This window comes from Gasterosteus aculeatus, chromosome 10, assembly GCF_964276395.1.
Source record: "Gasterosteus aculeatus chromosome 10, fGasAcu3.hap1.1, whole genome shotgun sequence".
Lineage (NCBI taxonomy): Eukaryota > Metazoa > Chordata > Actinopteri > Perciformes > Gasterosteidae > Gasterosteus > Gasterosteus aculeatus.
The window spans coordinates 12321281-12339667 of NC_135697.1; the positions used below are offsets into that span (position 1 = coordinate 12321281).

General features: G+C 47.1%; 1 protein-coding gene across 1 annotated transcript; it reads right to left on the minus strand.

The window, feature by feature from the left end:
- Window positions 1–537: 537 nt before the first annotated feature.
- On the minus strand, window positions 538–18298 carry hibadha (3-hydroxyisobutyrate dehydrogenase a). Its single transcript, XM_040188305.2, has 8 exons — window positions 18004–18298; window positions 16598–16758; window positions 16395–16504; window positions 16105–16226; window positions 6642–6775; window positions 6297–6373; window positions 2437–2593; window positions 538–1851 (listed from the first exon to the last, which is right to left on the minus strand). The coding sequence occupies exons 1-8, from the start codon at window positions 18071–18073 to the stop codon at window positions 1693–1695; spliced, it is 990 nt and encodes a 329-aa protein (XP_040044239.1). The 5' UTR covers window positions 18074–18298; the 3' UTR covers window positions 538–1692.
- Between the last annotated feature and the right edge of the window lie 89 nt (window positions 18299–18387).

An 18387-nucleotide genomic window follows, 5' to 3' on the forward strand; every position in this document is an offset into this window, starting at 1 on the left:
GACGTTTAACATTACAAACATCAGCATCTTAGAACTGCCATCATAAGCATGTTGGCATGCAACGTGCCTCACAAGCCGTATCTAAGCGCATTTTTTTTTATTGTGACTGTGTTCAGACTCTACGGCCTTCTATAAGAGAATGAAGAGAAACAGTCCTGATTTTCTTTGTAGCCTCCCAGCTACACACGATGGTAAATAGACAACCATGAATGAACAACGAAGAGGCCCTTCGCTCCACTGCTGCTCGAATAAAATTACTCCAATATATACAGTACCAGTCAAATGCTTTTCTTGTAAAAATAAACATTTAGATTTATAATTTGTAAGTAAAAGTTGTGATTTATAGTTAGTATAGTTATATAACATGATCTCACTATCAGATGTGCATCTCGGCCGTGGCTTATACAACTAATCAGTGGTTGAGTCTTGAGGGAAAAAACGTCAACAGATTTAAAGCTTTGCAACATGCAAAGAGAAAAGAGTATGAGGCCTTTTTCAAGTCTTACTCCAGTGAAACAAAACCAGACTGACATCAAATACACGGAAGATCTTTTATTTTGAGGCGGCAGGGTGACTGAAGATCTGTTTCACAGAGCATAAACAAAACTGTAGCCACTATTAATACAATTTACTACAAAAAGTGACAGTCCAGTTAGGTTTCTCTTCAACACTATGCAACAATACGTAAATATACATTATGTACATTTGTTCCGAGCTGAGAGGAACGTTCCTCACTTACATACACGTTATACAAGTACAGAGAGGCGGTGACAGAAGAAATGAGTGAGGACAGACTTAGTTGAAGTCAAAACGGGGAACCAACCGAGTGCTCGAGAATGACAACCATATTTTGTAGTGAACAGTATAAAATTCAGACAGTGTTGGTCAAAAAAATAATACTCTAGTGGCTCAATAAGCAGACGTAGACATCAAAGAGAGGTTACTGTAGGTCAAAGAGATTGTGTAACTATCAAAATGGCCCGGCACATTGCATTCCAATGCACACAGTGCAAAAATAACCAGGTATATAATCACAGTTTTCAAAACGAGCTTAAGTGGTCATTTCACCAAAAAATGTAACAAAACGAGTGAACTTTGAGGCCTTGGCGTGGCTGTCTTTGGTCACCTCACATGTAGGGCTCAGAAGATTTCCTCTCCTTCTGCACTTTCCTGTACTGTCCCTTCAATGAAATGTCTAATACCATGTAATACCGCACGTCTTCTTTTCAGTCCCTTCATTGACAGGTCAGTGCAGTCGGGCAGCAGTCAATGAGCAAGAACCAGACAAAAGCACACCTAGAACCTTCAATGTGGAAAACCCACATTATCTCCACTGGTACATAGAAACCAGCCGTGTCCCTTCCTACCTCTCATTTTTCACTCAGGCCTCTCCTTGCAGGGTGGGAAGAGAGTTTTCTTTGTCTCCAGATGCTGATCTAAGGTCATTCTCTGCATGTCCCCCATGCAGAGGGAGAGCCGGGAATTGAAAACATGATATCAGGGAACACGTGCCGACATACTGTATGTTAATTGGACTGCCGCTCTGTGCTTGAGGGCACGGCCTTAGTCTCTCCTGAGCATAACGGGATAAGGGGCACTGGTGTGTCTGTGTGTGTGTGTATGTCTGTGTGCGCATGAGAGTGTGTGTGTTTATGTGTGGTAACGTCACAGTAAACTGTGCTCCCCCTGCATTCACTGCCCTTCCTCCTCGCGCAGGAATTGGAAGACGGAGGAGAAGTCCTTGTTAGCGTAGCCGCGGGAGCACATGACTCTGAAGATCTGGTGGGCCAGGGAACCCAGAGGGATGGGTGTCTTTGTGTTAGTCGCAGTGTTTTGAGCCAAACCAAGATCCTGGAAATGGAGACACAGGGAGAAAATGGATGAGAGTGTTAGAATGTTGGACTAATATCTATAATCTATTTTTGTTCATCCAAAGACGGCAGCAAGAAGTGATTGTAAGAAGGAAAGTGTAATTTTGTCAGATAAAACTGCACAGTGCAAGTGTATTAATAGACCTACAGATTCACCAATTGTTCCAAGAATGCAAACTGGCCCATACAGAGATACGGTAAAATGAAGGCACAGATGGGTCGAGTAAAAAGGAGCATCACACAAAAGAACAGTAAACAGGGAGTAAATTGCAGGGTTGAGAGACGAAGAAAAAAGCAAGAATAATGGTAGCAGCAGAAAATGAAATGGCAACAACTTGATAAATGATTCATCGGCTCATTTAGCCGGAGGGAAAATACCAAACACTTGCTGCTTACACCTTTTCAGATGGGACGATTTGCTTCTATTTCGCCGTTGTATTTATCCGTCATTGTGGGTCCAGTTGGGAAACGAGGATTTGACGTCGGCTCGGGCCGTGGGACATTTGTTTTCATTCATAGACTAAACACTGACACAAGTGACACAAAGACCGGGAGCAGGCTGTACCTTGGCCATCAGTGTGGTTCCGAAGCCGCCCTGGTAGCTGTTGGCCGAGGGGACTCCCTCCATGACGCCGGGGACCGGATTGTACACGTCGCTGGACCAGCAGCGACCTGAGGACATGTTGAGGATCTGTGCCAGCAGCTTGGGGTCCAAACCCAGTCTGGCGAAAGGAGAAGGAAAAGATCAGGATCTTACGCACCGAGGAATCGGGACGCGGTAGACGGTGGCGATGGTGTAGGAAAGAGGAATTATGTAGAAACAGTGAGGAAATGGGACCGACGGGATATAAGATCATTGATAATATCTATTCCTTTTTCAGCACGGGGCAGAAAGAGGAACACAGGAAGATGGGGTGTGGGACGGCTGGTGCTTGTGGTGACCCCAATTGAACTTTATGCTAGTCTGGGACCATTCCTCAATGTTAATGGCCGAAGGCTTTGTAATGCTGGCTAATGCAGTATTGATGTTTAACAGCACATCTATCCCTCATCATCACTCGTTCATGGGGGAAAAAAGAGAGGAGGAGGAGGAGAAGTGGTTAAGCAGCACCGGGGAGCAATAAACCTCGCTGTCATGTAAAGAAGTGCGCTCTTACTTCTGCCACAACCCACTTCCATATAGGACACATTTCAGGCTACAACAAGAACTGGCAAAGAGGAGGAAAAAAAAACGTGTCAACCACTGCAGTGAAGAGGGTGTAACTACACCGTCTGCAGTGCTGCGAACGGTTTAAAGGCCATTGTGAAAACGTGACCACATCAAGCCCTGGCTGCCTCACTCCACCGTTACTTACAGGCCTGTAACTCTATTCTGCTCTCAATATGACTGTTAAACCATCATAGGTCCTTAAGGCCATCAGCCTCCCTGCCTCCACCTGGCTCTCATTCTGCCATTACTACCACGGGTTTTTATTAGCTGTCTGCTGACTAATTAAGAATGTGAATTGCGTTTACACTCTAGCCGTGTCCCTCCCTCCTCCTTTGCCGCTTTTGTGTGTGTTTATTTTTCTTTAATCCAAAGTGTTTTGGAAAAGCGGCCTGGCGTGCGTGGGTTCGTAAAAGACGTTTTTCCTTTTTCGCTGGCAATTTCTTAACGGCAGTCTCGCTCATGACGGCCTTTTCAGTTTATGTCTGAAAGCATCCGTCGCCATCCTGCCTCGCTTCTCCTCTTCCTCCCCCTCGTCTCCCCAGCTGACACCTCCCTGTCTGAGGACTCTGGGGGACATATGTTTGACATCGCGCACCCCCCCCCCCGCCCCACACACACACATCTCTCCACACACACACACACACACACACACACACACACGGCCCCTCCCTGCGTTCTGGGTCAGCAGCTGAAAAGGTTACTGGCTGAGCTACAATAAAGCGCGTCCGAGCGCGCAGATCGTTTGTTATAGCGACCAGAGACGCTGACGGGGAGCTGTTGTCCTCAGTTAACGATAAATCAATGAAGTTCCCCTCCTGCTCCTCTAACACACACACACACACACGCACACGCACACACACGCACAGCCGCGGTTATTAGCTGACGCAGTGGAGTCGTTCCTCGCCTGCAGTAATTTGCGTGGAGAAGAGGACACGTCACGCGTTAACAAGATTGACATGGATAGAAACACAAAGATGCGAACGTGTTGCCGTGCGATGCCGACGCACATTAAAGAAATGTGAGCGGGAGGCGGAGGAAAGCGGGGACGGTGTTTATGTACCGGGGAGCTCTAGCAGGTGGAGTTCATTGCAATTAGCTCCTCGTCCTGGTCCGATGCCACAGGAGAGGAAGCCCGACCTGTTCGCCATTTATTATTATATTAAAGAGCTAACGGGCGCAGACACACACACACACACTTTACTATCTCATTTAAGCGCGTTTATCACCCTTTATCCCAACATATGTTGCTTATTCATTAGGGGGGAGAGAGAGATGTGTGTGTCTGTTCCCCCGGAGGCAGCGGCGAAATCAAGGGATTAAAAGCAAAGCTTAAAATGAGGAGGTCCAGCAAATAGGGACGGGAACAAAACTCGAAAAGTGTGGAGGGGGGAATGGCGGCAGACGTGCAGGGTGTGCGCCTGTGCGTGTTCATAATTGTCATGCGTGGCCATTCCTTGCACTAAGAGAACGCCACGCTCTGTTGGAGACGGGCCCGAGCTTCCATCCGAGATCAACAAATTAGCTCCGCGAACAGAGACGTGTCTGTGAGTGTGAGTCTGAGTGTGTGTAGTGTCTGTATGTAGGCAGGTGAGGGGAAAACACACAAAAACACTTATCTGAAGAAAGGGAAACTATCAGGCCCAAGTCCAGCATAATAAAATCTTAAAGCCGTTTTCCTGTAAATTGGCTGCGGGTGCTCAGCTGCTTTGTGTCGGATTGTGTTGTGTGTGCGTCTGTACACACACACACGCCTAAGAGAGCACCCTCTCTGCATAAGAGGCTGGGCCGCAATGCAGCATGGGAGATTTACGGGTGTGGGGGCTCTCTAAACGCTGACAGTCTTTGTCAAACCCTATAATAAAGCCCCCGAGATTGGCTAGCAAGAAGGGGGGCTGGGGGGCACATGGAAAGACACACACAAGCACCGTGCATGTGGGCGCACACACACACACACACACACAGAAAATGGGGACAGTTCTGCATGTAAAAAGCATAATTCACATAGAAAGTAAAGGGATGCAGTAGTTACTAGTTGTTATAATGATGTGAGCAGAAACTGTTGTAGTTTGGTAGAAAATTGCCGTCTTCAGTGTCAGTGCATGTAAATCTGTGTGTGTGTGTGTGCGTGCGCGCGTGCATGCATGTGTGTAAGAGAGACCGTGTGGCAATGTGTAAATCTGTGTTGCTCCCTTAATGCCTCCATATTTCAGAGGCCTTGTGGGGGGATTTATGTGCGACTGCTCATGCCAATTTTCCTCCTCGGTTTCAGTACAGATAAATCTGCGGCACTAACACAGCCGCACTGTGAGAAGAGCAATTCACACGCACACGCACACACAAAGTCGCAAGACCCATAATAGTATCACAATGACCAGAGGAAACAGTCTATTATTGACAGGGATATGTATAAATAAAGTAAATGATAAATTCACACTTCCAAAGGGTGAAGGACTTTTCTGATGGCTCCGGTAAATGTGTGGGCTTAATTTTCACACCCCACAAAATAAAGGTAGATTCTGAAGGGAACCTGCACTATAGGGAGACTTGTTCTTGAATCCTTTCAGGTCATAGATAAATGTTCTGGTAACAAAAAACAATCATTGACAGGGTTCTGACAGGATACTGGGGAGACTCAATCAGCAGATGCAAATCAGGAGTCTGTGGCTCCTCCCCCTCATCCATCTTTCTCCGGGAGAGGCGTCCCGAACTTGGGGCTGGGTTGACCCCTTTGCACTCCTATAAAGCACACACACGCATGCGCACGCGTTTCCGAACCCGTGTTGAAGTAGTAAATTACTGCCCCGGTTATTGCCACATCACTGGTGCAGTGATAGTTTTCATAGTGACGGCTGTATCAAAGGCTCAAAGCCAAATTCACCCGTGTGGGAGCCTCAAAAGCTCCACGTTTGAGTCCATGGGTATTGTAACCAAAATGTCTTCATTTGCTGACTCAGGAGGGGAAGTCTCCTGCTCAACATCCCCCCAAAAAAAGAATAGGAACCCCACTGCATCTATGGAACAGCTATTTGAATAAATAAAAGGGCACGCTTGGTGCACGTTTAATAGCCCACTCACAGGTTTCCCTGTGTCATAATTCCTGTGCTCCACCAATGAGGGTTACAGCGACATTAACCTTTCCCATGTAAATCCAGCGTTTCATCCTCGCATTGTTTAACTGGTGTGAAGCAGCTTAACGCAGCCGTGCCGGATAATACCTGATGCCGAGGTTCATGGTCTCTGCGGTCCCAATCATCCCGATGGCCAGGAGCATGTTGTTGCAGATCTTCGCTGCCTAGAGAAGATTGACAAGAAAAGCAGAAAAAGGCACTTTTACTGTGTGGATATTAAGAGGTATGCACAGAATACAGAATGTAGATTAATCTAAAAAGAAAAAACCTAATGATGCAGCTTCAGAATTGATTCATAAACTTGGGCATGGACATTGGAATTTAGGAATAAATATTGCTATCAGTTAGGAAAAGCCTTTACTTCGGACATATAAACTCACTTTAAAGTAAGTTACAGTGTAACGTGGGTTTGCACGCCTGTGTCTTCTTTACCTGTCCATTGCCGACCTGTCCACAGTAGACAACATTCGCTCCCATGCAGGTAAGCAGCTCCTGCGCAGCGTTGTATTCCTCCTCCACTCCCCCCACCATGAAGGTCAACTTGGCCAAGCTGGCAGCCCCGACACCTGAACACAAAACACATGTTCAACCTCCGTGTTGAGGCCACCTGGGGTGAACGCACACGGTGTCCGAGTCAGTGGTACACGGGACCAACTTATCCACCCTGATTCTCTGAAATGGTTCCACCCGGACTTGTGGACCTGCAACAACCATCAAAACGTATTCAAGGTTGAAGAGCGAGATGAACTTAACTAGTGTAGGTGAGCACAAGCAAACAGGTGTATCCAACTAACATATATGGATTTGCCCAACAAAAGAACATAATAAATCAACCACTTGACTGTTTCAACACTAGTACAACTGCGTCTAAAAGGTCAGCTGTGCACTTTTCTCCGTCTGTGTGTGTGTTTATGTGTTGGGCTCATAGAGGGAACGGCGTGTTAAGTAGTGGTGCGCCAGAGGGACGGAGGCATCTTTAAAAGGCGATTGTTGCCATCATCTTCTGCACAACCCTCGTGGGAGCCCTTGCCTTTTGTCCTGTCACCCTTACTCTCTCCGTCTCTCTCTCACACACACAAACACACCAACAGCTGTGCCTGAGGCCAGCCCCACCCCGTCCCCCCCATGGGGGTATCAGTGACAGGCGTGAGGGGTAATTAACTTTACACTTTATCATGTTCAATTAGGCGTCCCTCCCCATGCCTGATGGCTTAAGGAGCGTGCCATGTTGTGGGAGGTAACTGCAACCCCCCCCCCCCCTCACACCCCCCTTTTGCCCACTCCACAGGGTCCTTATTGCAGAACCGACCCCTTTTCAGCTCTTGGTTTGGACCCAGCCGTCCTGAGTCTCCTCTTCAATGGAGGCGTCCCCTTTGATGCTTCATTGATTAGCTCCATTGATTGCAATCTGCTATCTACATACTGTATACACACACACACACACACACACACACACACACACACAGACAGAATGTTTCTCCATTGAGGCTCGGAGGACACAGATCTCTGCTACATTTGTACGTGGCTCTGAATGCATTCACTCATTGTTTGCTGCATAATGAAGATCGCCGCGCAGAGATTTGTGAGAAATTGTAAAGTCCTACAGGATTTATTGCTTCACTCTCACTACTGGTACTGCCTGGTTATTAAAGCCACTCAGGGTAAATTCTCATCGTGATAAAATGGACTTGTATGGCACTTTTCACACAGTCCCACCTGTAGCCATTCAGAAAGAATAAACGTTTTCTCTGAACCTCGTTTTAAATCTCTAGCTCTTATAAGTACAATTATAGAAATGAAATAGATTGGTTGTTGTTACAGACACGTCAGTCAATCTTGTTGCTCTTAACTAGTTAAATATGGGTTGAGTAAATAAAAATAAATGATGCTAACCTTATATACAGTATACACACACACAACTTAAAAAAGTAATGCAGAAGTCCAAAGGCTGCGATCGAGTGTGCAAAGTGACTTTTCCACTCTAAAAAAAGCAAAGGAAGAAAAGAGAAAGGGAAAGAGTTCAAATGGCTCTTCAGGGTGTCATTGGGCTCTAATGAAAGGCCTCTTAATAGTGAAAGCTTAATAATGTTGCTGTTAATAATTAAAAGGGAATTACTGGGGACAAAACAGCTGATATCACATTATCAGACTTCCCAGCAGAGACGAGACTTACTGTATATTCACAAATATACATCTCCTTTCACCCTCCCCCTAATTTAATTGGCTGTTCTTTTGTCAAGTGTATGATGTTGCCTGTACGAGCACACTGTACGTGTGTGTGTGTAAGTGTCAGTGTTGAGCTGTCAGCAGGTCATTAGGGCCACATAATAAAAGGCCGGAGCCCACGCTGCTGCTGCCTACGGACCGCTGCAAACACACGCACACCAATCACACACACACGATTTAGCCCTTTTTAGTCATTTATATCGTCTAGTTGTGTGATATCTAATGTTTAGGGACAGACTCGGCCTGTTGGACAGTGTTTGACCCTCCTGTGTACCATGTGTCTAATACGCAGGGAAGAAGTGGAAATAAAACCGTACCTCAAAACACACAGAGAGCCGTGTGACAACTGTGCTGGTTCATTAGGGGAGATCACTGACGCCTAAAGAGGAGATTATTGATAACACGGTCAATGTGCCGATCAATACATCTCGTGAAGGGGAGAAGGAATGAAGAAGAAGAGCAAAGACTAAAGAGGAGAGAGAGTGACGCGGAGTCAACAAGCAGAGAAGGAAAAACGATCTTTCTCTTCCTACCTCCCAGCATCCCCCCCTCCTCCCCCCCACCCACCAACTCTCCCTCAAATTAACTAATCACCCATAATAAGCTCTTATGATCTGTAGTGGATTTCTATAGGTAGTGACACCGGGATGATGGAAGATCCTTGTTGGAAGAATAACACATCATTAGCATAACAATGTGTGTGTCTGTGTGTGTTGGGGGAGTCTGTTCATTGTGCAAGTGCACTTGTGCTCGCGTGTGCTGTGCAATTCTGTGACATTGTCTATGTAGGTGTGTGTGTGTGTGAGATGGGGGGGGGGGACATCCCGTCCTCGGACTGGTCCTGTCAGAGACGGATTAAAGAGGAATCCTAATGAGGCTTCCTGAGCGCCGGCCCGCCGGCTCATCCATCCCAGCGGGAGTGACAGTAGGGGATCGTTAGCACGGCACAACTACACACCGCCCCCTAGGGGGGGGGAGACAATGTGCGTGTGTGAGTCTAAGGAGTGGAGTTAAGGGGGAGAGGGAGGGGTTCAGAGATGGAGAGGAAAGAGCAGAGGAGGGATGGAAATATGAAGAAAACTTGTTTACGGCGGTAGAACGCCACATGGTGCACCTGCTGAAACGGTATCATTACGGAATGAATTTTTCACATACCGTACATAGCACATACATTTTTACACGTAATCAGGGAGCGTTCAGAGCTACTTGTCTTACGACAATGAATAACACACAAAAACTCTAACAGCGTAAAACACGACACAACAGCTTGTGACACAAACAATTTGTAACACTAATAATTGTACATTTGTAAAAAATGACCCCACCGAACTGCACGCAGTTCACAACAAGATGCAACTCTGTTGCTACATGAAAACACGGAAAAGAGCGATACAGGAGGAACAACGAGCGACCTGAGATGCACCAACACAACAACAAGGAGGAGCCGTCTGTTTGGAGGGTTTTTGGTATTTTCTCTGGTGGCAACAGAAGAAAAAAGGGAAAGTGTGCCACGCTATCGTCTGGCAAGCAAGATTCTTTCTGGGGAAGTGATTCCTCAGGGAAAGAACCACCTCTCGCCTCGGCCACTTTCGCTCGTCCGGCTCCAGGGCACCAGATTCGGGTGAGTGGCAGCGGGTGTCCAACTCCTCACCCGCCCTCCCCACCCACCGCGCCCAGCGCAAATATTCTCAGCGCACGCTGGAGCAGGCTGGAATATTAATGAGCCACTTTGTGCCGTTTACTGTGCCGCGGGAAAAAGGGTTAGCGGATTGGAAGTGGCTCCCACAATATGCTGCGTGATATATGGAGAGGACACGCGGGGTCTGCGAGTGCGCATCTGTAGTGTGTGTGTGTGTGTGTGTGTCGAGCGGGTTAACTTCCGCTCAATTAAAAAGACGCACACAGACATCTCCTTCATCTGATCTGCGCCATTAACGAGATTGAAGTTTTAGAAGAAAGGAGGACAGATGCTTGACAAACAGGCGTCCACCGTGAACATGAAGAGGGTGCGAGCGGTTGTGTGAAAGATCAGAGGCACAACCTCGGTTTGGCCCGTTTGTAGTGAACACTCACTTCATTAGCACTGCTTTCATTACACAGAAAGGAATCAACCGAAGCGATTCACGACAGACCCATAACCTTTTAAGCGTGCCCTCTTTCTGAAGTGGTGCGTGTATGTGCAAAGTCCCTGCGAACGTCTGTGTGCATGTGCAAGCAGCATCAGCGTGTGGGTTCCTATGTGTGTGTGTGTGTGTGTGAGATACGGACAGGTGCCGACCCCGCAGCCGTGGCCAACAAGACGTCACTTGGAGCTTCTGAGGCCGCGTCCTTTCTAGTTACGAGCCGCGTGTAAACCAGTAGGCGCATTTTATTGGCGGTGGGTTTAAATTAAAACTACGTTTGTGACTATGAGGCTACGCAAACAACACACACACACACACACAGCCACACACACACACACACACACACACAAAAAGGGATGTTACCAGAGTTTGGTAGCGAATGACGCATTCGACAACGAGCCACGACCCAGCTTCTTTCTCCCGGAGATTACACAGTAAAACACTGCGAGTGTTTCCTCGTTCTTACTCCATGAAAAACGAGAGAGACTTCATTGTGCGCCTTATTTTTGTGTCACACCTCCAAGTCAAGATGAAGTTCCTGCAAACAAACGCTTGACTTTGGCAATGCACTCACACAACACATCCTTTGCAGGCGTTTTGAGTCCACGCTAGTCTAATGGTCCAACAGCCTTGAGTCAACGGGAGGGGGCCGCTAGCAGAGAGCCAGTGGGGGCTGGTTGCTTGTTTACAGGCCAACAACGCGGCCTTGTGTGCTCCACCATTATAATTACAACCCGGGGCAGATCTTTTTCTAAAACAAATTAAAAACTTAAAAAGTCCCTGTAAAAAGCGTGACGGAGCCCGAGTGGATGCGTGGAACAGAAAGCGGCTGCGCGCTTAGTAAATTTCTTCATAGAAAGAAAAGAAACACAAGAGCACGCTTTCAACGCTTCGTCTGCCAACTTCTGTAATGCTGCGCGGTTAAAAACAGACTCTTTATCAGTCTCGGTTAACGAGCGCGGAGCCATGAGAACTGATCGTGCTCACAAACACTGCCTGAGAACTCAAACAAGTTTGGGTCTCGGGGAAAAAAAAAACCCCAGCTCGTTCAAGAACGGATTTTTATTGAGTTTAGAGCGTCAACATAGTTTCGTGGAACGAGACGTTACAACGGCCTACGGGTTTAGTTTGCAATGCCTGCCCATTGACCGGGCCGGCCCTCATCATCATCCTCATCTCCACTATCAGTATAAACTCCATCCCGTAGGGGAGAGGTGACACAGGATGGAGGGAGCAGGAGACGTCCACAATCAATCCTCTCTCTCTGGCCCAATGAGACTCACAAGTTAATAATGATCCCCAATTAGGCGGTTAGAAGGCCGGGACACACACACACACACACACAATTCAGTTTTAGGTGAGCGATGCAGCGGGGCGTCTGTGCGACATTTGACAGACTTTGTGTCGGGAGCTTGTGCGCCTGCTTACTAGTTGTCTGCAACGTGCGCAAAACGCACAACAGATGACATACGAGCGGAGATGCGGGAGCCAGTCCCCAGCTGCTGTGGGTCTACCCCCATCTGGAGCATAGGCTACAGCCCCCCACATCACCCCCATCCCTGGTCACTCTTACACCCCTTCCTCCCATTCACTGTGAACCCTTCAGTGAGAGGCTTGTTATGCTAATCTCGCCTTTGGACCGCTGACTCCAGCACTGGTGAGCCATCAAGTTGACAGACACCAGGAGCACCGCCCCCCCCTCTGCCCGTCCAACCGGACTCCTTAACTCATCGCTAACCTTCACTAAACTGCCCTCGGGGCTCTTCTGCTCCCTGCTCACATACCAGGGGAAGGTTGTAAGAGTTTCGCCTTCCTTATTAATACTTGCTGAATGAAGAGAAAATCTTTAATGTGCTGCTCAGGAGAGAGAGTGTGTGTACACACAAATATGTTAAGCAGGAAAGACTGAACGGGGGAGACAAAAGGGGGAGGAGGGCGGTTTCCATCCCGATGGGAAGAAACTGACTGGCTGGTTTGGTTATCGCTTAGTTGACAAAAACAAGGACGACATGTTTAACTCTTTACAGACATTTTAAGTCCAAGTAAATACTTGCTGTATTGTTGTTACACACATTTGAGAAGGAAATGATACCATTCCTGTTTAAATAATTAATTTAATTCATTTTTTTGCTGTTATAAAAGTCTGTTACATCACCATAATAACACAACAGCCAATGGCACAATCGGAAAAACTTTCTTTTAATTCAAGCGGAGCATTTTAAAAATATGCGGTTTCATATGAAAAGTATGTAACATGAAACCGACACAGAAAATGCAATACGTTTGTCAGCGAGTTTCACACGGATTACTAAAAATGTTCATTCAAAAACATTCAAACAGTCATTGAAAAAGCATCAGCTGTTGACGGGAGTAATGGAACAAGAAGGAACAGATGTGGTGAGCTGTTGGACGACTACTTTCCATTTTGTATTTTTTAATATGAGCTTACAAACTGCAAAAAAAAAAAAAAAAACTCACAATTCACCAACGTTCAAGAAATGAGCTTTTCAAAACACTAAAATCAACCAGCTTCGGGGGAACCAGTGAACTACAAATGCCATTCTGAAAATCGATCATGTGTGAGGTCCCGTTTGCCCGGAGGGAGAAACTGAGCCTCTTCCAGTCAGCAAAGACGTGGATCGTCAGCGCCGGCGGAGGAACGGGTCGGTGCCAGCGCCGGTCCCAACAAGCCGCTACAGGCCGGGGATGACGTTCAAACTGCCGGCAAATGACACGCTGCGGCGCTCCGGCTCCGGTGGATGTGGTGTGGTAATGATTAGAGAGGTGTTGAGGCCCCGGCCTAAAGAGGCAGTTAGCCGGGGATTATAAGACCTCGCAAACAAGCAGCGTTGGCCCGAGTGCCAGCGGTCCCACAGCGGCTCCGCTGCTTCTCGCTTTCATTTACGCCGATAGCCCGCTTTCCCAGCGACGGCAAAAACAAACAAAAAAAACAAAAAAGGGTTTTAAGGCCTTTTTAAAAACGCCATAGTCAGTTAGCAATGTGGCAGCCCACCACGGGCACGCAGACACAAACAACGGCATTCTGGGTAATTACTGCTAACGACCCCGTCGCTTGTTATCCAGACCGCCTATTTTTGCCATCACTGTGCCAACACCCTGAGCCTGTGACATCAGAGCTTGTTTTGTTGTGGGTCAACTTTGCATGCGGACGCGTTTAATGACACCAGACAGCGGTAGAAGTGTGTGTGTGTGTGTGTGTGTGCAAGCAAATGTTGGCGGGCCTGACGAACCAGTGACAAAGCCAATATAACAGTGTCTATGCAGCAACATGTTCTCTCAACTCCATACGGAGGCTAGTTAGTGTGTGTGTGTGTGTGTGTGTGTGTGTGTGTGTGTGTGTGTATTGAAGCCAAGACACTGGTGAAAGTGCGAGAAGAGAAGCCAGCAAGATGCCCGTGAGAAGAAAGGTTTATTTGATTGCTCAAAAAGGAGTTAGACTCGGTTACTCGGATCCCAGAGTTGGTGGCCAAACCTCTAGTGACGCACACAACACACACACACTTTATCTCCAAAGAAAAATCAAAAACAAAAACAAAATGCTAAAACCAGAGACTGTCTGCAGCAGTTTAGGGTCACAGCCGGTCTGTTGTGCGAGTGCATTTATATCCTCGGTCAGAAGGGTCGGACAAAGCCTTCATTTAACTCAAATCAAGTGTACTATATTGTATCATTGTTTGTGTCTGTGATCTGTAGAGAAATGGCAGCAGCTTTACTACAACTAGACAAGTATCTAAATAATTTGTATTACCTTTACGTTGCATTGCGGATACACAGTATTAATAAGAGTACTGGCCGAGCTGCCTTCCCACTTGGACGCGCACAGACATGCAAACGTCTCGATGACAATGCCCTATTTGGGTAGGGTGCCATCTCCTGGTTGGAACAGGGCATGTAACCACAGAGAGGAGCGAGGAAGGAGGGACACAAGTCTGCCATTTCCCATGAAGTTGCCACATGCTGAATTTGTCATCCGCGACCTGTATGTCTTCACGGGTTTAACCCAGTTTATCAGTCACAGCATCACCTCCAAGTATGACTCCTTATAGATTCCACTGTGCGTTTTAGAGCGCCAATTAACAATCTATTTTCTTATGCTTACAACTTCTTTGCAATAATGGATTGATTCTTTTTAATTACTGAAAAACACACACTACATGTTCTTAAAGCCATAATTAACTTGTTTCTTCGGACAAACACTAAAAAAGTTTTCCATTTACAATAATATCAAACCTTGACGGCACTTTTGCTTCACGATTCACTTAAATTTGATTACAAGAGCCCTCACACTTTTCCGCTGAGAATCTTCTCTTAACGAGCCAGTTGCCCGTTTAAATCTGACTTGGAGACGTCTGGCGGTGACATGGGTGGGCGCGTGAATGCAGGACGCGTGCATGTGTGTACGAAAGAAGAGCGTCTGCAGAGCCGGCTGCACAGGCCAGAGGCAGCGGGTAAATCATTGCTCATCTCATCGCTAGTAAAAAGAGGCTTACTTAAGTGACAGGAGAGGAAGAAACCTTCACAGGGGACCGCGCACACACAAACTACGCACCGTCTACGGTATGTAAACAGCGTGTGTGTTAAGGGAGAGTAACAGGTTTAAGGCTCTGATCTCACCGACTGCAGTCGGCTTGTCCCACAGACGCCAGCTGGTAAACACGCACGTGTGGGCCAAGTCTGTGTTTGCACGGCCGGAGCTGCAGAGACTTCTGTGCATGAGTTAAAAAAGGCTGTTGCAACGAAAAGCCGATAACATGAGATCAGTTATTAGTCACATGTGCAGGAGTGCCAGGACGTAGCTGCATACCTGAAGGAATAGAGTGTGTGTGTGTGTGTGTGTGTGTGTGTGTGTGTGTGTGTGTGAGGAAGAGATGGACAGCTTTACTGCAATGTGTCTCCTTCATGTCTTATCTCCCCCTTTTCTTTCTCCTGCACTCCATGCGAGGGCAGATTCTCTCCTCTTTATGACTCTTTATCTGACATGAAAGGCACTAACATGGGATACCCGCCATTACGGCTCCATCAACATGAAAAGCTCTGACACAGGATTCTCCAGCGCGGCTCAGCCCATTAAGGGACGACTGGCGACCCTGTGCTCTGTCAAGGAGCCGTCGCCAGCAGACGGCACCAACATAATGAGAACTTAAAAACCTTAACCTTGCCTTTAAGACCCCCGGTCAAAAGCGGCAATAAAACCTGGAGAGGGCACCTACTGGCTGGCTCGCGCGGTAATTACAACCCATGTCCTAGCACTAACCCAACAGGTTCACAGTTTAGGTATACAAAAGAGTGTAAGACAGTTCAAAAGTGAGACTGAGGGGGTCAGAGGCCGCACGCAGTGGTTGGAATTCGGGTTCTACTTTTGACACAGCCACCTGCCCCTCCTCTCCTTTAATTAAATGAAGCCTTTAGACACCTTGAACTAGTCAAAAAGATGAAATCCCAATAGTCAAGCTACACGGTATAACGGGATCAAACATGCATGGAGGGGCTAGGATGACAGCGTTTCAAAAGGAGGTGCACGTTACCTCCCGACACCGGAGCGTCCATGAACACCGCGCCCATCTTCTCTGCAGCTGCTGCCATCTCTCGAGAGACGGCAGGGTCGATGGTGGATGAGTCGATTAACAGCGTTCCCTTCTTCACCTTCCTGAAAAGGACAAAACAAAGTGCATTACCACTTTTTGTTATAATACAATCCGCCGGTTAATTAAACACGCTGCAATAGTGCGGTTCTTTTATACTAGTTTTTAAACGACGTACGTCTGCGGATGCACGGGTGTCACATAGGGAGCCTGTGAAGGTGAAATAGACTTACTTGAGGATGCCATTTGGACCCGTGTAGACTTCAATGACGTTGGGACTGGAGGGCAGCATTGTGAGAATGCGGTCGGCTCTCTCTGCCACCTCCGCGGGGGAGTCCACCACCTGAATATTAGAGTCATTGGCCGATATTGCTAAAATAAAAGGTAAACTATTAATCTAATCTATTAAATCTTCAAAAGGCCACGTGTGTGTTACCTGAGCACCGATGTCCTGCAGCTCCTTGCAAGACTCGGGGAAGACGTCGGTGGCAATAACAGGATAACCGTTTCTTAAGAGGTTTTTGGCCATTGGGCTGCCCATATTTCCCAGACCAACAAACCCCACCGGGGTCTTTGAGGCCATTGATCGCGTTGACACTGAGGGAGGAGAACAAAGATGCATTCAGGGGTGTGGGGGGAGGGGGGGGGGGATTGTCTTGTCGAAGTCCAGAGCGATACAAGCACGTCCCAATAGTCATTCTACACCTCGGTGTAAAAGAAAACGGCCTTGATTCTGTTTACTTAATGAAAGCAAGGCACGTTTATGGAACTCTTTTCAAAACACAGGAAGTATTGTGGAAGTGGCGTGAGCAACTTGGGCCCTTACAGCTCACGGCGTTCAGGCCAACCGACAGTCGTGAGCAACTGAGCCGCTGTCCTTGTATTTTAAAGACGGAGATGCTCTATTCAGAATCAGTAACAAACAAAGGAAATATTCCCGCTGCAACTCACAAGCTGCTTTGTGGCGTCCGGCCAGGCTACTAAACACTGGCGGCCCATTCAAGGTCCAGTCAGGTTAACGGATACTAAACAGAGAGGAACCAACCAGACTCCAACAGCGAGATTATAGTCTTTATTCGGTCGATTAGAGTGTACATGGCCACTAGTTTAGGCCATCTATAAAACATCCATTTATTCTAATAATAATAGTAATAACTTAACATATTCATACAAATATGGCTGACGTTATGTGGGCTTTGAAACTGTCTGTGAAGGACCACCTCTGCTTTGTAAAGGCATTTGCAGGGGAAAAGGGAAAGCGCCGTATTCGGGAGGAAAGTTATTTAGCAGAATGCAATGCAGGGTTAACAGCAGCATTACTAGAGATGCAGTGAGGAAAGGACCAGTGTGGTGTGTTTAAGTAGCATCTTATGAACAATAAAAAGTGCTTCCACAGCGCCCTGTTGCATTGCAGGGAGGACAGAGTAGATGTGGTGGCAATATTACAGCAAGAAAAACACAATTGTTCAACTGAGAATAACAACACGTGACGTTAAAGCATAATTAAAAGTATTCAGATCCCAAAGCAGATCTCACCATCCATCCATCTAGAACTCACTGTGCCTTTCACATTAGCTTCTTACTGCTCGTTGCTTCACATTTCATTACGCTCAATGTGCTTTAAGCACGTTGTCCCACATGGCGCAAGACTGAACAGCCCGCAGCAGGCGGTCCACTCGGGGACATCGTGTCCAGCGTCGCACTTTACCAACACGAGCCGTAAGTATCCACTCTTTCTTCAGACTGCTAACAAGCTAGCTAGCAGGGCTGACAGCGAGAACGCTCCGTTTCGCCTCCACGGGACAGAAGCAAAACGACACAAAACATAAAGGCATACGTTACCGAAAGCAAAGTCGGCATGTTTAGTCCAACGTAACAATATATTTCGCGACCCTCTAAACAACGCAGCCATGCTTCTTCTTCCTTGACCTCGGCGTGCAGTGACAGCTGTCAAGCCAGGGAAGCCAAATTGAACAGTGATGACGGACTGTGATTTTCACCAATCGCGGCGCTCGGCGAGTTTCCGCAGCCAATAGGATCGTGGCAAAGGCGGGACATCCTGTGAGTTTAACTAGTTCCCTTTAGACGGACCTGTGTGTACAGTATCCGCTTTAAATTAACTGAAACGTAAAAATCTATACATTTTACAACAATTTATTTCGACGAGCATCATATATGTTTAGCCTTAAAAGAAATTGTGACATTATGGAGTTGGCACATACTAGT

Excerpts from the sequence above, each read along its gene's own strand:
- hibadha (XM_040188305.2), bottom strand. The coding sequence starts at position 18,073 with ATGGCTGCGTTGTTTAGAGGGTCGCGAAATATATTGTTACGTTGGACT. Across the intron at positions 16,759-18,003 it reads ACATGCCGACTTTGCTTTCG|TGTCAACGCGATCAATGGCC; the intron begins GTAACGTATGCC and ends CTCCTCCCTCAG. Across the intron at positions 1,852-2,436 it reads GAACCACACTGATGGCCAAG|GATCTTGGTTTGGCTCAAAA; the intron begins GTACAGCCTGCT and ends CTCCATTTCCAG.